Genomic DNA, 25,976 nt, shown 5'->3' with positions numbered 1-25,976 from the left:
CTGGAAAATCCCATGGACGAAGGAGCCTGGTAGGCTGCAGTCCATGGGGTCGCTAAGAGTCGGACACGACTGAGCGACTTCACTTTCACTTTTCACTTTCATGCATTGGAGAAGGAAATGGCAACCCACTCCAGTGTTCTTGCCTGGAGAATCCCAGGGACAGGGAAGCCTGGTGGGCTGCCGTCTATGGGGTCGCACAGAGTTGGACACGACTGAAGCGACTTAGCAGCAGCAGCATAGGTAAACACATGCGGTGAGGTATAGAGAGATTTAAAAAAAAAAAAACAACCTCAGGCCCAATAAGAATTACAATCTATGAAAAGATAGGAGAAGCTGTAGTTTTGTTTTGACAAACCCCATCTGTATGAGTTCTTGCAGTCCTTGAGCATGTTTCTTGGTCCTCCAACTGGCAACATCTTTCCTTCAATAGTTCATTAATTCATAGAGCAAAGTAACCCTTTTTAAATATGAGGAGGAAGTCATGCTCTACCTCTGCCCTGAACCCTCTAATGGTTTCATAACCAAAAGTGAAATAAATACAGAGGGGAATACAAAGTTCTGAGGCGACCAACAAAGCCTAAGTGATCTGGGCCCCACTCCCTCGGGGACCACATCTCGAGCTGTCTCCCACACACTGGCACACACGCCTGCCGACTCTCGCCCGGCCCTGCAGACACCCAGCTGTGCCCTGCCTGGAACATGCCTCCTCCCACAGATAACCTCAGGCTCACACCCTCATTTCTTCAGGCCTCAGCACAAAGGTTGTGGTTTCTGAAAGACGCCCTCCCAACCTTCACTCTTTTCACTTTTCTTTATTCTTTTTTTTTCATGAGACTTGCCACCACTCAATATAGATTTCTCTGTTTGTTTACTGGAATGGGAGGTCTTCAAGGCCAGGGCTTTTTTCTGCTCATTGCCCTTTGAAGGACCCAAAACAGTACTCAGTATTTGTGTGTGTGTGTTAGTCACTCAGTCGTGTCCAACTGTTTGCCACCCCATGACTGTAGCCCACCAGGCTCCTCTATCCATGAAATTCTCCAGGCAAGAATACCTTCTCCAGGGTATCTTCCTGACCCACGGATTGAACCCAGGTCTCCTACATTGCAGGCAGATTGTTTACCATCTGAGCTACATCAGTGGGCAGTGATCAACAATAAATCCGAATAGAAAACAGATTTAGGTTTATCAAAGGGAAAAGAGAGGGGGAGACATAAATTAGGAGTCTGGGATTAGCAGATACACACTGTCATATATAAAGCAGATAACAAGAATCTACCGTATAAAGTATTATCAATATCTTGTAATAAACTGTGATGGAAAAGAACATGAAAAAGTATATACAATGTTATATAGAGAGAATTAAATCACTTTGCTGCACACCTAAACCCAACACGACTCTGTAAATTAACTAGAGCTCCTTACCCCTTCAGCTCAGTTATTAAACAAGCAGTGGTGAGTGTCTACCCCATGGCAAATATTCCTGGCTCAGGAAGGCCTATGTCTTTTTCAGGTTCTCTTAAGGATCCCAAGGCAGGCATAAGGTCACTGAGCTTTAATTTCTCAGAGAAAACCCATTGCGTGAGCTGACCTGAACTTTTCATGAAATGCTTTTGCTACTCTATCACTCAGGGAGGTGCTGAGATGGCAGACCAGCCTCTTTATCTGACACAGTGGGACTCAATCTCCCCACAGATACTGATCCCAATCTCCCTGTACGTGTCCATTGAGCTGGTGAAGCTCGGGCAAGTCTTCTTCCTGCACAACGACCTTGACCTATATGACGAAGAGACTGACTTGTCCATTCAGTGTCGAGCCCTCAACATCACTGAGGACTTGGGTCAGATCCAGTACATCTTCTCCGACAAGACGGGAACACTGACCGAGAACAAGATGGTGTTCCGGCGTTGTACCATCATGGGCCACGAGTATTCTCACCAAGAAAATGGTACGAGGGGGCTCCTGGGGGCCCCACCCTTCTTATAAAGAAATCACCCCTGCTCTCCCAAGAGAGTGGTGACTAAAACCCATTCTCCTGGCTCTCGGCAAAGGCTGAGTGGCTCTGTGGGAAGTAGCTTCCTGTATCCCTGCGGCCTGCTTGTCACAGATCAGCGCTGTTCTTATCACTTGTAAACTGCTATGGGTAATCTCCTGTGTGGTAGCCCTCCAGCTGGTTGATCTTTGTCCTCTGTGGATCTTTGCTGGGCACAATTGACAGAGAAGATTTTTATCCGTCAGGAATGCACTGGGGAGATGTTCAAATTATGTTCCAGTCCTGCAACCAAAGTTTAGGAATTTTTCAGGTTTCCTTACCTGACAGGACAGGCCCAGGTGGAAGCACATGGTGAAATGGGATACAATCAGGAAATGCCCCCCATGCTAACTGACCTCTTGGGGTTTGCTGACGCAAAGCTTTGCCTTAGGGGATATGGCTAGAAAATGCCTGGATTGTCATCTGGACTGAAGGTGGCTGATACAGCTGACTGATCCCCTCGGTTCCTTACCCCCACAGCACGCATGCGCACACACACACTCTCACACACCCCACTTCCTTCATTCTTCATCCTTTTGAGTGGGAGGGATGAAGAGAGAGAAGAGAGAAGGTACCACAGGCAGCCCAGTTCCTTTTGCCACAGCGGTCACGATGTACATGGGAGCTTCTAGTCTTAATAATTGCAGCTGCCAGTACTTAGAGTATGCTTATCACTTTTATATCGTTATATAGTAAGTCTTTTATACATACCATTATATCATTAAGTCTTCAAAACAATGAGTCGGATAGTTTTTATAACCCCTAATTGAGGAAGTAGAGGCGTGGGTTATGCGAAGCTCAAAGTCACATAGCTAAGAAGTAGGAGGGCCAGGATTTGAACCTGTGTGACCAAGTTGCACCCCACTTTCAGCAGTCAGGGTAACCAGCTGTCTGTTATCTAGAGCAGCATAATGTTCTTACACCATGCTTTTAGCTTCATCCCCAAAGTCTAGCATCTCCCCAACCATGATCTAGCCGAGGTACAACTGATGCAATAATAACAAGATTCCTTTCTTGCAGCTAAGCGACTAGAGACCCCAAAGGAGCTGGACTCAGACAGTGAAGAGTGGACCCAATACCGGTGTTTGTCCTTCCCAGCCCGAAGGGACCAGGGCCCAGTCACAATGAGCGGCCAAGGAGGGTCCCAGCCTCTGAGGAGGAGCCAGAGTGCCCGTGTACCCATCCAGGGCCACTCGAGACAAAGGTCTGTGGGGCGCTGTGAAATCTCACAGCCTTCTGTGGCCTTCAGCAGCTCCATAGTAAGTGCCTGCCTTTCACTCTTTGAATTTGCAAGTGACCTTTCTTAAGGAGAGATAGGGGATGGCTCCAGGGCATGAAAGAGAACGGTGTATAAACCCTGAATTGCTCTCAAAATGACAGCCCTTGGTCTTGTTTATAATCTGAATGGGTTTTGTTGGGCATGTATGAGTCTATTAATTTCAAATGTTCAATGTCTTGAAATTGAGAGATTTCTAAATGGAATTAGAAAAAGTCCCCCCACTAAGCCAGTGTTTCCCTGTGGTGATAACTGGTTTGAATTAAGAAGTCCGCGCTCCCCAGCCTGGGAGTGCCGACCTCAGCTCATCATGTCCCCCACCCCCTCTCTCTATACCCATCCCTGTGCTGAGGCCCAGCAACATGTTCACTATGTACATTTTTCCAAAATACAGTTGATTGGAAAGAGAGAGATCTGACATGTCCTTGTTTCTATAAAGTGGAAAAATGGAAGATGAACCTATAAGGCTTACAGGTTTCAAGAAAAATGGGAGAATGTATTTATTGTGATAATCAGAGAGTCTTAAGCTGTTATGAAGCAGAGGACATCTCTGTCAAACTTACCCAGTCCACCTCCTTCCCTTAGGCTAACTGTTTGGCCCCTAGGATATTGAACTTTGCAAATTTGGGGTTTTCTGCATTTAGTCCCTTCACATTTGATCCACTGAGACAGTTACCATTAAACATCTAGGTAGCAGGTGAAGAAACTGAGTTCCTTCCCCCAAGATAACGCAGCATGCCCTAGAAGCCAAGGCCAGCGCCAGGGCTTCTGACTCCTGTCCCCTTCCACTGTCCTCTGTATCAAGCTCTTCCTCTAGGGAACACATCATTCAGAGTCGTCTATACTTACAGAGAAGGCCTCAGGGACCCCCAGTAGCTTGAACAAGATACACATACTCACAGGGACCGAAAGTGCTATCATCCCATTATTAGAACATTAGATTTTCATAATGACCATTTTGGTGAATTTCGTTCCAGTCTTTCGTTCCCCTCATTGTACACACACACACACTACATGTGTTAACATTTTTTTGCAGTCATCATACACATAAATGATAGCTGCTGCTTTTTTGGATTCTGACATGATATCAAAAGCCTTTTCTACATTGCTACCTAGTATTTATTACCCAGGACTGTGTTTTCTGACTGTGACAAGAAATTCTGTGAGTCTGTATCTTCTGGTTTGTTGTTTATCTAATTTAAGTAAATACAAAGTTAACTTACTTACATAATTATATACTGCATGTAATAATGTACATTCTGTACATTTATGTTATTATCATGCACATAAACACAGCAATAGCAAGGATAAAAAATAGCAATGTGTTAAGACATATGATACTTATAAACCTTCAAGAAGAATGATCCATTGATGACTCTGGGAATATTTTTGTTTTTTATTTTTCTTTTTGATTTTCCCCAAAGAAGTAACAATAGGATATGCATATTGTCAAGTCTTTCTCTGATTTAATTCCATCCCCTCTGAATGGAATGCTCTCCCCCCAGCTCTTTACCTAAATGTTTGGACAATGAATTCAGTGAATTCTCTTTGGGCACGGGGACTAAATCTTGCACTGGTGGTGTCTTTTGGTTTCTTTCTGTTCTGGAAACCACAGTCATCCTGTGTATCTGAGAATGTCTCCTCCAGGACAAAAAGGAAGCTTTCCTGTGTAGATATCAGTTGGGATACACAGATTCATTGGTCCCTGTTCAGTCTGACAAATTTCAGAGCCCAGGAAAAACTGCGGCCCTGACTCAGTCAGTATAACTTTTATTTAGGGCCCTTAGCTGATGGTCACTGAAAGGGGCACGTGCACCTATGAGCTATTTCCAGATCTTGAATGTCATCGATTTGCCCTGGCTGGCACATTTGAAGTCCAGTTCTAGCTAAATTCACTCATGAACAATAAGGAAGCTGACACAGTAATATCCAATTCTTGTTGCCTGGGCAGGGGAAGATGGTGATGTGTTCCTTCTATGCACTGCTAAATTTTCAGACTGAAAATCTGGGGTTAGTCAGACAATAGCACCCCAGCTATTTGTTTGGGGTGGGATGGGCACTGGGCCTAGAGTCAGGAAACGTGGGCTCTGGTTTTAACTCTGCCGAGGTTCGCTGGGTGGCCTTAAGCAGCATGTTAAACCTCTTTCTGTCCCTGTTTCATCACCTGAAAATACTTGGCTTACAACTTTCACCGGCTCTTCTCAAAGTCAAAGAATATGACGCTTGTGCTGACCAGCAAGGTCGCTTCCAGCTGTGAAATAGGCACGTTTGGGGTCAAATGCCCCAGGTGTTCATCCCCACTCCACTGTGTATCAGCTCTGTGACTTTGGTCAGTTCACTGAGTGGAAACCTCAATATTCTTATCTCAAAAAAGGGTTACTGTTATGCCTTGTGAGTTGATTTTGAGGATTTAATTCTTAAAATACTGTGTTCTAGACAGAGGGATAAATAATAGAGGTTTTAAATGACCTTTTAAAGGAAAGCTGTCTGCCTTGGACAAATGTTCACACAAGTGATGACAGGGAGAAGAAACGGGAGTCTTCATAAACTACGTGGAGTCCTCTCCCCTGAGATTCTGGACTATTTGGTCTTGAGTGGGGCCTGAGTATTTATATTTTGATTTCTAATGATTCTACTGAGCAGCCACTAAGAACCTCTCTAAGCACACCATCACCCCACTCAGAAATAGTCTTCATTGGGTTCAAATAGGCGCCTTCTACAGATTGGGAAGCATTGGCTGAAGGGGGTGATTTAAGCTGCCTTAGAGGGGTCTGATACTAGCCTGTACACTCTCTGTGGCTGGAATATCAGATCCTTGAATTTGTCTGTGGAGAACGTCTATGGCAGCCCCAGGAGGGTGCCCTGGCTCTGGCTCCTGGCTCCCACCCCCACCCACTCTTGGCAAACTCTGCGCTGTCTCCTCTTCCACCCGCCCATCTGGCATCCAATCTGGTCGGATAATCTCTTGGCACCAACAGTGCTTTACCTTCCCTTTGTAAACTCAGCCAGAACTAGACTCTGAAGCCCCAGAGATGCCAGGTCATGGCGGAGTACCCAACCCCCTTCAAAGAAGCCCATTGTTGGCCTCCACGGCACTTTGCTCTAAACCAAAAATAAATTGTGCATCAACAATAACAACCACCACAACAAAAACTGACTTTTTTCTTTTATTACAAAGAACAAGGTAGCATTGGTAGTTGTGGTCTAATTGGCTGCCATCGTATCTGTGACTTTAGGGTGGGGTAATATATCAATACTTAGGAAAGTAAAGAGTCTTTGACATGACATGACATTGAAGTCGCTCAGTCATGTCCAACTCTGAGACCCCATGGACTGTAGCCTACCAGGCTCCTCTGTTCATGGAATTTTCCAGGCAAGAGTACTGGAGTGGGTTGCCATTTCCTTCTCCAGGAGATCTTCCCGACCCAGGGATTGAACCCAGGGCTCCCGCATTATAGGCAGACGCTTCACTGTCTGAGCTGCCAGGGAAGCCCTTAGCCAGTATTTAAGAGTCCTGGTAGATGGGAAATGAAATGCCCTCCCTGCCCACTGCACCCCCGCCCCCACCCCCAGTCTGTGAGCAGCCAAGATTGGAGTACAAAGTTTTTGTTTAGACATGCCACTTGAAAAATGGTTGCCTCCATGCTTCACCACCTCTCCCTTCTGTGGGCACAGCCTCACCCATCTGTCTGGGAAGAATGCAGTGGAGGAAAGTAAAGAAGACTGTCTTTGGCCCTCTGCCTTCTTTTTTGAAACTTGGTCTTCCTTTCCTTCTTGGGCAGATACTTGTGCCACACTTGTTGTCTGCTCTGGGACAGCCCACACGCACACACTCCCTCAGCAAGGTTAGATACGAGTTTGGATTTAACTAACCTAGCATGCAAAATCCTTTAGGAAGTGACATGACTACACAGGGCAATAAATGGATGAAGCCTGTCTCAGCTTGGCTTCCCTTAGCTCCCAGGGTCCCAAATGGGGGCCCACAGCCCTATTCATAAGAACTGGGTCTTGCCAGCGAAAGAGACACAGATATAAAGAACAGGCTTTTGGACCCTGTGGGAGAAGGCACGGGTGGGATGATTTGAGAGAATAGCATCAAAACATGTGTATTACCATATGTGAAATAGATGACCAGTCCAAGTTCAAAGCATGAAACAAGGCACTCAAAGCTGGTGCACTGGGACAACCCAGAGGGGTGGGTTGGGATGGGAGGTGGGAGAGGGGTGAGGGGTTCAGGACGCGGGGGACACATGGACACCCGTGGCTGATTCATGTCAATGTATGGCAAAACCACCACAATATTGTAAAGTAATTAGTCTCCAATTAAAATAAATAAGGAAATGGCAACCCACTCCAGTATTCTTGCCTGGAAAATCCCATGGACAGAGGAGCCTGGTAGGCTAGAGTCCATGGGGTCGCAAAGAGTTGGACACAACTAAACTTTCACTTTTCAAAAGAAAGAAAGAACTGGGTCTTGCAAGATCTGGGAGACTCCCTTCCTTTTAAAAATAAAAAATATTATTGAAGTGTAGATTTTTTAATTTTATTATTGGATTATAATTGCTTTACAATGTTGCATTAATTTCAGCTCTACAACAAAGTGAATCAGCTATATATGTACATATATCCCCTCCCTCTTGAGCCTCCCTCCTACCCCACCCCCCGCATCCCACCTGTCTGAGTCAACACAGGGCACAGAGCTGAGCTCCCATGGTTTTAAATGAACTTCACCCTGGTTCTCTGTTACACACGGTACATATGTCAGTGCTACTCTTCCGGTTCATCCTGCCTCCCTTTCCCTCTATGTGCCCACATATCTGTTCTCTACATCTGCGTCTCTATTCCTGCCTTACAAATAGATTCATCTGTACCATTTTTCCAGATTCCATATATGTTTGTTAATATATGATATTTTTCTCTATATTGAAGTATAGTTGATTTACAATGTTGTGTTAGTTTCTAGTGTAGAGCAGTGATTCATTTATACACATATATTTTTTTTTCGTATTTTTTTCCATTATGGTTTATTACAGAATAATGAGTATAGTTCCTTTGCTACACAGTTAAGACCTTGTTGTTTATTTCATATATAGTAGCTTGTATGTGCTAATCCCAAACTCTTTAATTTTTCCCTCCCTACACCTCCTTTCCCCTTTGGTAACCATAAATTAGAGTCCTGTATCTGTGAATCTGACACTGTTGTGTAAATAGTTCATTTTTATCACATTTTTTTTTTTTTACTGTGTGGTGTATCATACTTTAGGTTCTACCTATAAGTGATAACATACAGTATTTGTTTCTGACTGACTTTGCTTCGTATGCTAATCTCTAGGTCTATCCATGTTGCCACAAGTGGCATTCTTTTGTTCTTTTTAATGACTGAGTAGCATTCCATTGTGTGTATACATATGTATATACACCACATCTTTATTCATTCATCTGGCAGGGAATATTTATGTTGCTTCCATGTCTCGGCTATTGTAAACAGTGCTGCTATGAACACTGGAGTGCATGTATCTTTTTGAATTAGAGTTTTCTCTGGATATATGCCTAGGAGTGGGATTGCTGGATTATATGGCAACAGTATTTTTAATTTTTTAAGGAACCTCCATACTGTTTTCTGTAGTGACTGCACCAACTTACATTCCCACCAACAGGTAGGAGGGTTCCCTTCTCTCTGCACCCTCTCCAGCATTTGTTACTTGTAGACTTTTTAATGATGGCCATTCTGACTGGCATGAGGTGATAGCTTAGTACAGTTTTGGTTTGCACTTCTCTAATAATCAGTGTCATTGAACATATTTTCATGTGCTTATTGGCCATCTGAATGTCTTTGGAGAAATGTCTTTTTAAGTCTTCTGCCCATTTTTTGATTGGATTATTTCTTTTTTGTTGAGTTGTATGAACTGTTCATAGGTTTTGGAAATTAAGACCTTGCCAGTCACATCATTTGCAAATATTGTCTCCCAGGCCATAGGGTGTCTTTTTGTATTATGGTTTCCTTTGCTGTGCAAAAGCTTGTAAGTTTGATTAGGTCTCATTTGTTTATTTTTACTTTTATTTCTATTGCCTTGGAAGACTGACGTAAAAAAATATTGTTATGATTTATGTCAGAGAATGTTTTTCCTATATCCTCTTCTAGAATTTTTATGATATCATGTCTTGTATGTAAGTCTTTAAGCCATTTTGAGTTTATTTTTGTACATGTTGTGAGGTAGTGTTCTAACTTCATTGATTTACATGCAGTTGTCCAGTTTTCCCAACACTACTTGCTGAAGAGACTGTCTTTTCTCCATCATATATTCTAGCCTCCATTGTTGAAGATTAATTGGCCATAAGTGTGTGGGTTTATTTCTGGGACCTCTATCCTGTTCCATTGATCCATATGTCTGTTTCTGTTGAAAATACTATGTTGTTTTTATTATTATAACTTTCTGAAGTCTGGGAGAGTTATGCCTTCAGCTTCATTCATTCTCCTCAGGGTTGTTTTGGCAATTCTTGGTCTTTTATAGTTCCATATAAATTTTAGTATTATTTGTTCTAGTTCTATGAAAAATGTCACTGGTAATTTGATAGAGATTGTTTTAAATCTATAGATTGCTTTAGGTAATATGGCCATTTTAACAGTATTAATTCTTACAATCCAAGAGCATGAAATCTTTTTCTGTTTCTTTGTATCATCTTCAATTTCCAATATCAATGTATTATAGTTCTCAGAATATAAATCTTTCACCTCCTTGGTCAGGTTTATTCCTAAATATTTTTTGATGTGATTTTAAAAGGGATTTTAAAAAATTTTTCCTTTCTGATATTTCATTGTCTGTTTTAAAGAAATACAATCAATTTCTGAATGTTAATCTTGTATCCTGCCACCTTGCAGTTCTAGTAGTTTTTGTGTGGAATCTTTAGGGTTTTAGACATATATTACCGTGATATCAACATATAATGACAGTTTTATCTGTTTCCTTCCAATTTGGATGCCTTTCCTTTACCTTGTCTGATGTCTGTGGCTAGGACCTCCAATACTATGTTGAGTCGAAGTGGTGAGAGTGGGCATCCTTGTCTTGTGCTAGATCTTAGCTGGGAAGGCTTTCAGTTTTTCACCATTGAGTATTATGTTGACTGTGGATTTGTCATAGATGGTTTTTATTATGTTCAGACATGTACCCTCTATACCCACTTTGTTAAGGGTTTTTATAATGAATCAATATTGTAGGGAGCTCTCTTCTTGCTAGTCCACTGAGTCGTTTTTCCCTTGGAGTTTCTGTCCCATTTGGGAAAAGCTCACCTTAACAATCCATGTGCTTCTATTTAAAATATTTACTAACATTCAGTTCAGTTCAGCCACTCTGTCATGTCCAACTCTTTGCAACCCCATGGATTATAGCATACCAGGCTTTCCTGTCCATTACCAACTCCCAGAGCTTGCTCAAACTCATGTCCATCAAGTCAGTGATGCCATCCAACCATCTCATCCTCTGTTGTCCCCTTCTCTTCGTGCCTTCAATCTTTCCCAGAATCAGGGTCTTTTCCAATAAGTCAGTTCTTCGCATCAGATGGCCAGAGTACTGGAACTTCAGCTTCAGCAACAGTCCTTCCAATGAATATTCAGGACTGATTTCCTTTAGGATGGACTGGTTTGATTTCCTTGCAGTCCAAGGGACTCTCAAGAGTCTTCTCCAGCACCACAGTTCAAAAACATCAATTCTTCAGTACTCAGCTTTCTGTATGGCCCGATTCTCACATCCATACATAACTACTGGAAAAACTATAGCTTTGACTAGACAGACCTTTGTCAGCAAAGTAATGTCTCTGCTTTTTAATGTGCTGTCTAGGTTGGTCATAGCTTTTCTTCCAAGGAGCAAGTATCGTTTAATTTCATGGATGCAGTTACTAACACTGGACTCTCCCTATTCTTCATCCAAACTCAATATCAAGGCCACAACCTCAGCAAGGTTGTGGCTACCCTAAATAGTACTTCAGCTTTCAACTCCCCAGCAACCGAGAAAGTTTATGTCCACAATAGGATACAACCACATGGCTAAGTATTCGTAAGGAACCAAAGGGCAGATGGGAGAGTAAGCCTCCTTCCCTCCTCTGTTCCCCACCATTCAAAGACAACCATTATTGGACCTTTCCTATGTCCTTCCCAGAGGTGCTTGTAGTTATATCTTAGGTTGGCCAAAAAGTTTGTTTGGGTTTTCATATGCTCTTATGGAAAAACCTAAAGGAACTTTTTGGAAAACCCAATAAAAGCATGCAAGTGGAATATACACATAAACACATCTTTTCCCACAAACAAAAGCACACCATGCACTGTCTTGGACTCTGAACTTCTCTTTAACGTAATGAATCTTGAGGAATATTTCATGTATGTAGACAAATGGACAGATATTCAGTGAAGAGCTGCCTTGTCACTTTTTAAACGGCTGTTAAAATCTGTTGACTGGTTGAGCCATCATCTGTTTCTACATGTATGTAAGTTTTTCTATAGATTCTTAGAGCATAACTGCTAAATTGAGATCTTGTGCATGTTTAAAATTTGGATTGATACTACCCCAGTGGTTGTACCAGTCCAGACACTCACCAATAGCAAATGGAAGGGTCTGCTTCCTCTTCATCTGTCAATTCTATATATTCTCAGTATCTATGTTTCTTAGACTAGCCTTTCATTTATTGTCAGTCAGCCAACAAATACAAAACAAGCATCCACACTATGCCAAGTACCATTCTAGCCACTGGGGATATAAAGTCTAATGGGACATCATCCTTGATTTCAGGCATTTGCAGTCCAATGAAGGGGCAAGAAGAACCCCAGTGACTATAGGACACTGCTTTCAGGCTGGGATGTAAGGGGGCAGAGGTGCTTAGAAGCCCCAAAGAAATGCACTTACATCAAACTAGGAGTCAGGGGGAGCTTCCTGAAAGGGTTAGCATCGGAGTTGAATTTGAGACAAAATTAAAGGTTAATCAGAGCAAAGAGAAGAAACCATCTAGTGGGGGGATTGCAGGTTGTTATAGGGGAGACATTCAACACAAACAAATGGAGAGTTTGGGTTCTAAACAGTAGCTGGAATAAGAGGCACAGGTCATATAGAGGGGAAGAGGAGATGGAGGCATGGGAGGAACTAGGGCACAGTTTGTTCCAGGCCTGCACACCAGGGCTCCTGTTCATTTCCACTGCTGGCTCTGTGGGTTCCCACAGAGGCAATCTGCTACACCTAATCAATGATTGTCAGCAATGTGACTGTGAATGAACTGTCATTTAAAGTGAGAGGAGAGTAATGGATTGGCGCTTGGCCACCTCCTCACAGCTTTCAGTGTCAAATGCTGAGAGGAAATGGGAGCAATAGGGCAGCCATATAGCCTAGAACCTTGTACTCAAACTGTGGTCCTCAGACCCACAGCAGGCAGGAGCACCCCTTGGGAGCTTATAGAAATGCAGATGCTTAGGCCTCACTCCAGACTTCCTGAATCAGCATCTGGGTTTAAACAAGATGCCTAGGTGATTCATGTTCGGGAAGTACTGGCATCATGTTTAAGGGTTTGGGTCTAGCATCGGCAGAACTGGGTTCAGGACTGAGCTCTTTTATTGATTTTGAGACCTTAGACAAGTTACTTATCTACAGTGAGCCTCATTCACTTTGTTAATAAAATGGGAGAATGATAATAGCTATTTAATGCTATTATAATGACATAAAATACATGGAAGCCAGGTTTCCCAGGTGACAATTGTGGTAAAGAACTTGCCAGACAATACAGGAGACATAAGAGACGCAGGTTCAATCCCTAGGTTGGGAAGATCCCCCGGAGGAAGCAACCCCCTCCAGTATTCTTGCCTGGAGAATCCCATGGACAGAGGAGGCTGGCAAGCTATGTCGGATCACAAAAAGTCAGACACAGCTAAAGTGACTTAACACATACATGGAGCACTTAGCATAGCATTCACTTTGCTGTAAGTTGTCAGTAGACACAATCCAGTGATAATAACAGGATCCTTGAGGGTGTGGTGTGAGGTCAGAGAGCACCTTCTTCAAAGAGGAAGCCTTGGGGGTTCTGCTATAGAAAGAAATCCAACCAGTTGGGTGCCTGGTTGCCACAAAGCCCTAATCTGGACAACCAGTAGCCCCACAGATGTGTATCTCTTTTCCTTCAGAGAAATAGACTAGCCAAAGGGCCCAGAGGTGTGTAAGGGGTGCTGCTTTCTCGCTGAGTGTCCTACATGCCAAGTTCCTGATGTTAATGAATCGGATAAGAAACCAATGGGCTATGGGCAAAGGGAACCACGAAGAAGCTTGCCCTGCAGAAACAAGTCTGCGTGTCTGGATAAAGCTGCCGTGACATCCGCCGTTGACACCTGCAGGCTGGGCCTGCTGCCAGTGCCAGAGACAAGTAGGCCCTTCACCGAACTTCTTTTTAATGCATTGCTGTATGATTGGAAGGAAATACTAAGAAAGAGTTTTAGCAAAGAGCCCCTATGAGTTCATCAGTGGTGAGGTAGTGTCTTGCCCTAGATAGGAGTCAGGCAACAAAGGTTTGAGCAAGTGCCTGCAGGCTGCCAGGCACCGGGACACATCGCAGTCTCTGCCCTCGTGCCACTTAGAGACTAGAGAGTAAATGGACATGCAATAAACAACCATTAAATCATTTTATCTGTGTCACCGTTTGGAAATACATAATGCATAGCTTGGAGCAAAGCAGTGTGCTGTCGGGCTGGAGTCAGGTGGTGTGAAATCTGTCCTACTTCTGACCCTGATTCAATGTGCAGTCTTGAGAAGTTCACTTCCCTCCTCCCTGGCCCTCAGTTTATCATCAGGAAAATAGGGGATTTGGCTGTGATGACATCCAAGCTTGTTCCCAAGTCTAGGTATCTGTGGTAAGGGTTAAAAGCATCCCATTCATGTACCCTCACCAAAAAAAAAAAAAAAAAGATAAAATATTTTCTGGAAAAGATCCCCAAAGTCCCCTTTATAATCTTATGGACTGTCTGCTGAGCCCTAAGGATTAGATATGCAAGCTCACTGAGATGCCAGACACTACAGATGCCAGCCATCAGCAAGAATCAAAGGCTACTTCTTTCTCATGGGGGATCTTGCCTGGCATGAGGGTTAAAGAGCATGAATTCTAGAGTTGAACTTTCTTGAATCAACTGACTGTATGACCTGGGCAAGATGCCTAATCTCCCTGGGCAGCAGTTTCTTCATTTGAAATGCATAGGTAACTGGGAAAATAGTAGTTGTTGTTCAGTCACTCAGTCGTGTCCGACTCTTTTCCACCCCATGAACTATAGCACACCAGACTTCACTGTCCTTTATCATCTCCCAGAATTTGCTCAAACTCATGTCCATTGAGTCCATGACACCATCCAACCATCTCATCCTCTTTTGTCCCCTTCTCTTCCTGCTTTCAATCTTTCCCAGCATCAGGGTCTTTTCTAATGAATCAGTTCTCATCAAGTGGCCAAACTATTGGAACTTCAGCTTTAGCATCAGTCCTTCCAATGAATATTCAGGACTGATTTCCTTTAAGATTGACTGGTTTGATCTCCTTGCAGTCCAAGGGACTCTCAAGAGTCTTCTCCAACACCACAGTTCAAAAGCATCAACTCTTCAACACTCAATCTTCTTTATGGTCCAACTCTCACATCCATACATGACTACTGCAAAGTCATAGCTTTGACTAGATGGAACTTTGTCAGCAAAAAATGTCCAAGGACTGCAAGGAGATCCAACCAGTCCATCCTAAAGGAAATCAGTCCTGGGTGTTCATTGGAAGGACTGATGTTGAAACTGAAACTCCAATTCTTTGGCCACCTGATGTGAAGAGCTGACTCATTTGAAAAGACCCTGATGCTGGGAAAGATTGAGGGCAGGAGGAGAAAGGGACAACAGAGGATAAGATGTCTGAATGGCATCACTGACTCAATGGACATGAGTTTGGGTACACTCCAGGAGTTGGTGATGAACAAGGAGGCCTGGCGTGCTACAGTCCATGGGGTCACAAACGTCTGAACAATTGAACTGAACTGAACTGAAGGGACTGGATGCCATGATCTTAGTTTTCTGAATGTTTAGTTTTAAGCCAGCTTTTTCACTCTCCTCTTTCACTTTCATCAAGAGGCTCTTTAGTTCCTCTTCACTTTCTGCTTTAAGAGTGGTATCATCTGCATGTCTGAGGTTATTGATATTTCTCTGTTAATCTTGATTCGAGCTTGTGCTTCATCCAGCCCAGCATTTTGCATGATGCACTCTGCATATAAGTTAAATAAGCAGGGTGACAATATATAGCCTTGACACACTCCTTTCCCAATTTGGAACCAGTACATTGTTCCATGTCCGGTTCTAACTGTTGCTTCTTGACCTACATATAGGTTTCTCAGGAGGCAAGTAAGGTGGTCTGGTATTGCCATCTCTTTAAGAATTTTCCACAGTTTGTTGTGCTCCATGCAGGCAAAGGCTTTAGCATAGTCAATGAAGCAGAAGTAGATGTTTTTTCTGGAATTCTCTTGCTTTTTCTATGACCCAACAGACATTGGCAATTTGATCTCTGGTTCCTCTGCTTTTTCTAAGTCCAGCTTGAACCTCTGGGAGTATAAATAGCATGCTCCAGGGATGCAGTAAGATGACAGATGTACAAACCATAAGAAACACTCCACAGATGAGAATTCTCATTACTGTTAAGATAAATTGCCTCAGAGTTCTTTGAACAGTGTTGGTAAACTGATGACAGGTACTGGAGGGACCCTGAAGTAAGGTTAGAGGAGTTAGCATGGGAGCATTAAGAAGGGAGCATACTACTATACTATGACCACAGAAAGGAAGACCCTAGGCTTGTAATCAAGGGGTCTGATGTGCAATTCTGGCTTTACATTGACTCTTTGAGTGGCATTGGTCAAGTCAGCCCATCCTTCTGGGTTTCAGGTGAGATTGGTTTCATCTCTGGTTGGGGCTGTGAGAACCCAGTGAGATGCATAAGTGACCCTGTTGGAGAGGTAGGATGAGCTCCATCACAGTGAGCTCCTGCTGTGACAACTGCCCTCAAAGGCAGACAGACAGGTGGTCCTCACTCCTTCCTAAGCTTTCTGACAGTGCAGACACCATATGGTACGGATGCCCACCATTACTCGTTACAGAGCAATGAGAGGAAATGCAGATGATGCCGTTTGAGTTGCACTCTTCCTTCTCATAAACAGGTTCTTTGCAGGAAATTCTCCTCTTAATATGGGATGAACAAGATGGAAGTCTAGATGCTGGCTGTGTGAGAGTCCTCCAAATGAAGGTTAGAGCTCTTTAAAGCGTGTGTTCCACGTGCCGTCCACTTCCCCTGATCAACTGTGCAGGTGGAGACCAGACTCTCATCCCTCCAGCCATCCAGATCCTCCACGCCTGTCTGTGTTCCCTCCCTGTGACTCACCTGTGCCAGGCAAGCTTAGAATCTGACCTCTGGGGTCATTGCAGTTGGTAGTCAGAGAAGACGCAATCTGAGGACTCTTCCCTACAGGATTTTTTTTTTAATTTTTCATTTTGTATTGACGTATAGCCTATTAATAATGTTGTAGTAGTTTCAGATGAACAGCGCTGGGACTCAGCCATACATACGTGTATTTATTCACCCCCAGTCTCCCTTCCCATCCAACCTGGCACATAACATTGAGTAGAGTTCTATGTGCTATACAGTAGGGCCTTGTTGATTATCCATTTTGAATATAGTAGTGTGCACATGACCTTCCCAAACTCCCTAACTATCCCTTCCCTCTGGCAACCATAAGTTCATTTTCTAAGTCTGCCCCACAGGATGTTTTTAATTTCAACTTGGGTTCTAGTTTGTAACACTTGCCAGCTCATTGGCCCTCAGTCTTCTCCCTGCATGTATCAGTCAAAATTCCCTCAGTGCATCTTTTTCAATCATTGACTCTTCTAAACTTGAATTAACCCGTGGACTCAGCATTGATAGAAATGGCTGTATGTAAAAACGTCTTTACAGAATGGCTTTTGTCATATCTATGAAGAGCTGGTGTTTATTGAACTGCTTCACATCAGGCAATCTTTGGGGTTCTAGAAGAAACAACTTCATAGAAAAGGCAGTCCATCTTTCGGGCTCTTGGTTTATCTGTAGGAAGATTAAACATGGACATAAGACAACTTAATTTAAAATACAGGCAGTATGTAGTGAATTCTAGAGGGATGGAAGAAGTGGCAGCTTCAACAAAGATGTGAAAAAATTGGAAATCCATGAGTCAGATCCAGTCTGCAGGGTTTTTTTTAAAAGAAATTCAAACAAACAAATAAAAAAAACAGTCCTTACATCATTCTCTACTTTATCTTGAAAAACCCAGAGATTTAGCAAAATGCACCAGCCTTGGAGCATTTTACTAGCAGAACAGTCACCCGCTTTTAGATGGGGTGGAATTTGCCAGGTCTCACAGCCCCACTCCCCCAGCCCATAGTGTTTTCATCTGTAACTCAGCCATCTTCCCTCATTCACCTTACCTGCCTGACTCCTGTGGATATTCTCAGTTCAGGAAGCTGCTGCTGAAGCTTCTGGCTCAGAAGACAGATTACTCACTGTGGCTGATTACTCACTGTGGCTGAGTCAGATCTCATGAACCCAAGGAGTTTTTATGGTTATGAAGTCCAGGTAGGATTTGGGTAGACAGGAGAGGACTTCCAAAAGAGTGTGGTCAGAGGCCTAGGAGGGGAGTATACCCCCAAGAGGTGGTCACCAGACCACCTGGCTGAGCTGAAGGACCACATGCAGAGTGGTGGGAATCAATAGGAGAAATGCAAACTGGGAAATAATTTAGATGACAGACTGAAATGATCGTGTTCACAGTGAAGATCTTTTAATCTCAAGAATACCTTGAGGGAAATGGTGTCTTAGAAGGATGTATGGGTGATATACATATGAAGGGTTCAAACTAAATGAGGTGAAAGGCAGTCACCTCACTTTTTTTTCCCCAATTATTTTTATTATTTGGAGGCTAAATACTTTACAATATTGTAGTGGTTTTTGCCATACATTGACATGAATCAGCCATGAATTTACATGTGTTCCCCATCCTGAACCCCCCTCCCACCTCCCTCCCCATCCCATCCCTCTGGGTCATCCCAGCGCACCAGCCCCAAGCACTTGTTTCATGCATCCAATCTAGACTGGCGATCTGTTTCACACTTGATAATATACATATTTTGATGCTGTTCTCTCAGATCATCCCACCCTCACCTTCTCCCACAGAGTCCAAAAGTCTGTTCTATATATCTGTGTCTCTTTCTCTGTTTTGCATATAGGGTTCTCATTACCATCTTTCTAAATTCCATATATATGCGTTAGTATACTGTATTGGTGTTTATCTTTCTGGCTTACTTCACTCTGTATAATGGGCTCCAGTTTCATCCATCTCATTAGAACTGACTCAAATGTATTCTTTTTAATGGCTGAGTAATATTCCAAGTGTATATGTACCACAGCTTTCTTATCCATTCGTCTGCTGATGGGCATCTAGGTTGCTTCCATGTCCTGGCTATTATAAACAGTGCTGCGATGAACATTGGGGTACACGTGTCTCTTTCAGCTCTGGTTTCCTCGGTGTGTATGCCCAGCAGTGGGATTGCTGGGTCATATGGCAGTTCTATTTCCACACTGTTCTCTATAGTGACTGTACTAGTTTGCATTCCCACCAACAGTGTAAGAGGGTTCCCTTTTCTCCACACCCTCTCCAGCATTTATTGCTTGTAGACTTTTGGATAGCAGCCATCCTGACTGGTGTGTAATGGTACCTCATTGAGGTTTTGATTTGCATCTCTCTGATAATGGATGATGTTGAGCATCTTTTCATGTGTTTGTTAGCCATCTGTATGTCTTTGGAGAAATGCCTGTTTACATCTTTGGCCCATTTTTTGATTGGGTCATTTATTTTTCTGGAATTGAGCTGCAGGAGTTGCTTGTATATTTTTGAGATTAATCCTGTCTGTTTCTTCATTTGCTATTATTTTCTCCCATTCTGAAGGCTGTCTTTTCACCTTGCTTATAGTTTCCTTTGTTGTGCAAAAGCTTTTAAGTTTAATTAGGTCCCATTTATTTATTTTTGCTTTTATTTCCAATATTCTGGGAGGTGGGTCATAGAGGATCCTGCTGTGATTTATGTCGGAGAGTGTTTTGCCTATGTTCTCTTCTAGGAGTTTTATAGTTTCTGGTCTTACATTTAGATCTTTAATCCATTTTGAGTTTATTTTTCTGTATCATAGTCACCTCACTTTAAAGGCTGAAATGGAAATCCAGAGGGCTTCCTGGGGGGCTCTGTGGTAAAGAATCCACCTACAATGTAGGAGATATGGATTCGATCCCTGGGTTGGAAAGATCCCCTGGAGGAGGGCATGGCAACCCACTCCAGTATTCTTCCCTGGAAAATCCCATGGACAGAGGAGCCTGGAGGGCTGCAGTCCATGGGGTTGCAAGAGTCAGACACGACTAAAGCCACTGAGCATGTGTGCATACATGCATGTGGAAACCCAGGCTGGAAGGCTAGAGGGTCTGAGCCTGGCTGGAAGCATCAGGAATGAGGGGTAAGTGGTGGGAAGATGCTGTGGGGGCAAAACCTCCAGAGCCTATATAACTGATGGACACGTGGGTTGAGGGAAGGGAAGGAACCAAATCAGACTCTGCAGTGAGCAGGCTCAGGGGAGGGGAGACATGCTGGGTGCAGGATGCTGGGAGGACTGTATCAGCCTTTCCCAGGCATGAGAGAATCTGCTGCAGTGGGCCTTCCTCCCCAGTCCCTTCAGGAAAGACTCTGACCCTAGCCTTTCTCTCCCAGGAAAAAGATGTGACTCCAGATAAAAATCTCCTGTCCAAGGTGCAAGACGCAGCTCTGTGGCTGGAGACCCTCTCAGACGGCAGACCCCCCAAGCCTTCCCTTGTCACCGCCTCCTCCATTGCTGACTTTTTCCTTGCCTTAACCATCTGCAACTCCGTCATGGTCTCCACGACTACCGAGCCCCGGCAGAGGGTAAGGACCGGTGATGGTGTGGGTGGGATGGATGGGAGGAGCCCAGGGGTGAAGGGGTGCCCTGCACAAGAGCACAGAACACTTGGGTCCTAATCACACTGTCACCGTGTCATCACTGTGAGACCTTGAACAAAGCTCTTGTCCTCTCTGGGCCTCAATCTCCTTATGTTTTAAATACAATATAAGAAGTTCCATAAGAATTTTCTGTGTAGCTTTCACATTTTGTGTCTGTCTGCAGGGTAGACATTAAAAGTTAACATTTACTGAGCACTTGCTATGTGCAGGGCTCTATGCCAAACGTCACCCGCACTATCATTTAATCTTTATGGCCCAGCAATCCTGTGGGGTATGTCTTTGGATTTAGCAAGTGAAGAAACAGTGGCTCAGAGAACTTGAGTAACTTAATGAAGGACATATGGTGAATATATGGCAGAACCATCTATATGATTCTATCATAATATCACGGTATACTGGTATCTGCTTTTTAAAGGGGGGGTTAAAAAAAATGAACACCGTGTGTGAGGTTTTGCTAAGTTAGAGATAATACAGCTGGATGGCCATTTATAAAAGATTATACTTGGAGTTATTTTTCAGTACTGAAGATAGATTTATTTTGATTATCCACATACTCTCGCCCAAGCTCTCTTGTAAGTGATGAATAAGAATAATGGGTGTTACAACACTTGGCCACAAAAATCAAGAAAAAGAGGGTTCATCCAGGTACCAAACCAGAGCCCCTATTATTACACCCAGGTTCTAAACTACCCTGAAAATTCAGCAAGTAATCAGAGGTCTGCAGTGAACTTTGGGAGGCAGGAAGCATTATCTGAGAAGTTCTGTGTTTTAGAAAGAAGTATACCATCCAATTCTCAATTTTCAAGCTAATGGAAGGTTGCAGCTGGCAGGTAGCTCAGAAGCCCCTGGAGTCAGACAGAGCCAGATGTGAGAGCCAGCTCTGCCACCTACAAGCTGGGTGATCACAGCCCACTTAATCTCTTTATGCCTTGGTTTCCTCATCCAGCAGTTGGGATAATGATAGGATCCCCTAGCACTGTTGCTGGGAGGATGAAGTGAGATGCTGCGTGCAAAAATAAAGCAGGCAAGGTGATGATAAGGGTTCAGGGCGTGTGAACTGCAACCCTGAGTCTGGCTTTTGTCTCCTTTGCTTTGCCTGGCCCATGGTCAAAGTGGGATGTCACCACCAATCCCTAGGAAGTCAGGGCTGGAAGGAAACCAGTGGCCTAACCCTCTCACGTCATAGGTGGGTAAACTGAGGCTCACAGAAGGGAGAAGGCTTGCCCACCATCATTGAAGTGGATGACTGCAAAATGAGCTTCATATTCTGCCATAAGGGAGCTCGATAGTTTTCCCAACCTGGAGAGTCATGTTCTCCTTTCCTCTTTTGCCTCAAGGTCACCATGCCACCCTCGACCAAGGCTCTGGGGACATCCCTGGAGAAGATCCAGCAGCTGTTCCACAGGTTGAAGCTTTCAAGCCTCAGTCAGTCCTTCTCATCCACTGCACCCTCCGACATGGACCTGGGGGAGAGCTTGGGGGCCAACATCCCCACCACAGACTCGGAAGAGAGAGACGACGGGTCAGTGTGCAGCGGTGGCTATTCCACTGACGGCGGCTACAAGAGCAGCACGTGGGAGCAGGGCGACATCCTGGGGGCAGGGCCGGGGGCCCCCCTGGAGGAGGTGCTGCAGGCCCCGGCCCTCAGTCTGGCTGGTCCCGAGCTCTGTTATGAGGCTGAGAGCCCTGACGAGGCCGCCCTAGTGCATGCTGCCCGTGCCTACAGCTTCACACTGGAGTCCCGGACACCCGAGCAAGTGACCGTGCGCTTGCCCCAGGGCACCTGCCTCACCTTCGATGTCCTCTGCACGCTGGAGTTTGACTCTGTCCGGAAGAGGATGTCTGTGGTCGTGAGGCACCCGCTGACTGGTGAGATTGTCGTCTACACCAAGGGCGCCGACTGTGTTATCATGGACCTGCTGGAAGACCCAGCCTGCGGTGAGTCCATCTCATCAGGGTCCAAGAAGAGAGGGTTCTGGCATTTAACTGGTGGTGTGGAATGGTAACTGGGGGGCTTGAGTTATGGTGTCACTCAGTCCAGCAGGTCCCAGCTGGAACACAAGCCCTCGAGATGTTTTCCTCACAGCATCTTCCTTAACACACACTGCTCTCCACATCTCCTTGACCTGGAAAATTACAGAGCTTATTAAAGACATTGGGCAGCCTTGTCACAGAGGAACCTCTTTATTTATCCCAGTTTTTACTTTTCCAAACTCATTTAAACGTGGATGCTCCATACACAAATCCACCCCCCCCCCACACACACACACACACCCAGGACATCCATCAATATACCCTAGAAAATACTGTGGTCCTAACTCTTAGTTTTGGGGAGAAGCCCACTGAACCTGAAGGAGGGAAGTGGCATAAAAGAAGATGCTCAGCTAACTAGTGGTGAACCCTAGTGGGGGTGTCCTGAATCCTGGTTTAGAGCTTTTGTCACGCCACCAGAATTCTGCACTGAGCTCGATTTGCTCTGGGAAACCTCAGGGGATGCTCTTTATCATTCCCTTCCCCAGCCTCCCCAACATGGATTTTCATTAACTTGCTCCAAGCCAGAAAAATGTTCCAAAGTCCCTACATTATTGGTGTCCAATTTTGTAGCAGCATGAATTAGTGTGTAGCCGCTTCCTGATTGCTAACAAGGAAAAGACAGTTATGGGGCTATGATTCTCCCAGGACAGGAGATTCCAGCCAAGCTTCAGAATTGCCCAGGCAGCCCTGTGCCTCCTGCATTGTCAGCTATGGATCAGAGCCAAGAGGTTCATGGGGATTGATGAGCGTTTAGAACAGGAAGGGAGCTAATTAAGTGTCTTCATCCCCAGACTCTGGCAGGCAAGTGGATTCGGCATTTCAGAGTCGGGGGAGCCACAGCATTCCATTCCCGCACAACAGCCTTCCACACTGCCCTGGAGATATTTCTTTGTTCCTCACCTGATTCCAAAATGGATGAGAGATTCCTCCAATAAAAGATACATATATGATGTTTCTATGAGATTTGAGAAGCAAAGATTTCAAAATCAGGGGGTAAATAACCTCAGGTTTAGTATATGTACAATGTTTGAACAGTCAACTTGACCCTGAGGTTCCTGGTAGCCTGAGCAATAAAGTAAACTCAGAAGTACACAGGTAGAAGGCAAAAGGTGTTTTTAATCTCAGAAGCAGATGTCTTTGAAAATAAAACATCGTAGATAGTGCTCCAAAAGACAAGGCACAAAGATCGTGCTTAAGGCACCTGAAAACAAGTAACATCTGAAAAATAAGGAGATCATCTTTGAAGGGATTTTATACTGTGTAAAAGCAGGCTTAAAATAGTATCGGGGGAAAAAAAATTAGAGCTTTGTTGGACTTCTTTATACTTGTCTTACTGTAAAGAATTGTAATTTTAATTCTGCATTATATGGAGGGATGAACAAGGGGCACAAAGACTGTTTACTGCTTAGGGTTACTAAAGATCTCAAGCCAGCCCTGGTTAAGAAGGATTCTGATGCTTATTTTCAAGCTTAGACTTACAAAATGCTGCCACTGATTAGGGATGTCTGTGATATCTCAGATGAAGGAAGTGGTGATGGCATCAATCCTATCCCGTAACCACCAGCCCAGGCTGAAAAATTCCTTTTTATCTGATAGATAAAAGTACTGGAATTTCAAACGAAAAAGATAAATTTCTTCTAAGAGAAATGTATTATATAGGACTTCCAAAGGGAGACTCTGAGCTACACAATGAAATATTTTTCACACTAGATTTATAGGAATCCAAAAAATATTTTTTGAAGCCTAACTCAGCAAACCCAGTATGGTAAGGAACTTAGCAATGAGATTTAGGTTTCTCTTCATCTTGGAAGCAACTTTCCATAAGGACTAAAGTAGATTACAGAGTAGGTGATGGATAGCATTTTTAAGACTTAGCAAACAGCTATTTGGAACTTCCCAGGTGATGCTAGTAGTAAAGAACCCTTTTGCCAATGCAGGAGACTGGAGTTTGATCCCTGGATTTAGGAAGGTCCCCTGGAGCAGGAAATGGCACCTCACTCCCGTATCCTTGCCTAAAGAATTCCATGGACAGAGGAACCTGATGGGCTATAGTTCACAGGGTCCCAAAAAGTCGTAGACGACTGAAGCGACTTAGCACACAGGTAAACAGCTGGTTATTCAGGGCTAAACTAGTCACAGGGAGGACTTCTTGTTGTTTGATTCAGCAGGCCTTCAACTGGACCTTCAAGTCTCTGTTATTTAAGTTCCCAGGTGATTCTGATGCAAACAGGTATTTGAGTTTTCCATGCTTTCTTTTTTTTCCTGCACAGTATACAGGATTTTAGTTTCCCAACCAGGGATGGAACACAGGCCCCTGTATTGGAAGCAGAGTCCTAACCACTGAACAGTCAGGGAATTTCCACAAACAAGCATTTGGGAACAATACTTGAAGCCACCTAACTTCCCTAAATAGTACTTCTCTCAGCCAGACTTTTGATGATCAGATACAGAGAGCGGACAGTTTAAGGACCCATGGAGTTACAACTTTGCAGGGCAGCCTGGAAGCGCAGCTCCGTGTTTGTGACAGGGGTATGTGTGGGTGGGTGGGGGTGGTGTAAGGGAATTCCCCCTCTAAAAACTCCAGGGTGTTAGAAACGGGATCCCTAAGCATTTTGTCCATGACCTCATGGGGAACAATGACTATTTGACAGTGACTGACACTAATGTGGAAAAGAAGATGAGGAAAATCCGAGCCCGAACCCAGAGGCATCTAGACTTGTATGCACGAGACGGCCTTCGAACACTGTGTATCGCCAAGAAGGTAAGAATAAATTCTCCATTTAGTGGCCGAAAGACTTCAACCCTGCTTGTGTCTTTTCTGTTTCTTGTTAAAAGATCCTCAATATTGGTTCTTCTAATATTTTCAAAATTGGCTATCCTGACCACACAGACCCACAACTTTTGACAATCTTGCTGGGACAGAAATCTGAGTGGTAAGGTTCCTTATCAGTGTGGCCTTGTGGTTCCCTGCTTTTCATTGTCTATGTAATTGGTAACCTATAACTCATGATTCTTTAATGTTGTAATTTTGCCTTTAAATATCCTCTTACCATTTCCATTATTTGCTAAGATCTAGAAGTTGTGAGATTTTATGTGATCACATACAAATCTAGATTTCTGGTTTCTCTTGAAAATGTAGAGGATCTGGAAAACTGGATTACCATTCTTGAATCGCTTCAAATACTATAGCCAGCTAGCAGCAGATTCCTGCTGAGGAATATATTCTTCTGTGTTCTGGGGTTGGTCACAGTTCCTACCACTGTCTATCACATTGCCCTTGGCCCAGCTAGATTCAAGTAGGTTACCTTCCCTGGGCCCTGCAGGTCTTTCTGTTTGCAGCCTCTACAGGAAAGGCAAGCAAAGAGCTATGATTCCCAGAGCTGGGGTACCTAAAATCAGATAGGCGAGCTACAATGGGCATGCGTTTTGAGATGGTTAGAAGTGGTTTCTTTTTTTTAATTGGGCTATAATTGATTTATAATGTTGTTAGTTTCAGGTGTACAATGAATCAGTTATACATATATCCACTTTTTTTTTTTTAGATTCTTTTCAAACTT

General features: G+C 43.9%; 1 protein-coding gene across 3 annotated transcripts in view; it reads left to right on the top strand.

The window, feature by feature from the left end:
- The window catches only part of ATP10B (ATPase phospholipid transporting 10B (putative)), a 123,365-nt gene that overhangs the window by 54,113 nt on the left and 43,276 nt on the right, over positions 1-25,976 (top strand). For 2 of the 3 annotated variants that reach the window (XM_065936437.1, XM_065936428.1), the window contains 5 exons: positions 1,693-1,945; positions 3,050-3,288; positions 20,119-20,310; positions 21,723-22,323; positions 25,071-25,180. In XM_065936437.1, coding sequence (XP_065792509.1) covers positions 1,693-1,945; positions 3,050-3,288; positions 20,119-20,310; positions 21,723-22,323; positions 25,071-25,180 — 1,395 coding nt within the window. The remainder of the gene's footprint in view (positions 1-1,692; positions 1,946-3,049; positions 3,289-20,118; positions 20,311-21,722; positions 22,324-25,070; positions 25,181-25,976) is intronic. The other variant, XM_065936421.1, reaches the window with a different exon arrangement.

The sequence above is a fragment of the Muntiacus reevesi genome, chromosome 1, assembly GCF_963930625.1.
Source record: "Muntiacus reevesi chromosome 1, mMunRee1.1, whole genome shotgun sequence".
Classification (NCBI taxonomy): Eukaryota; Metazoa; Chordata; class Mammalia; order Artiodactyla; family Cervidae; genus Muntiacus; species Muntiacus reevesi.
This window is presented reverse-complemented; position numbering and strand designations above follow the sequence as displayed.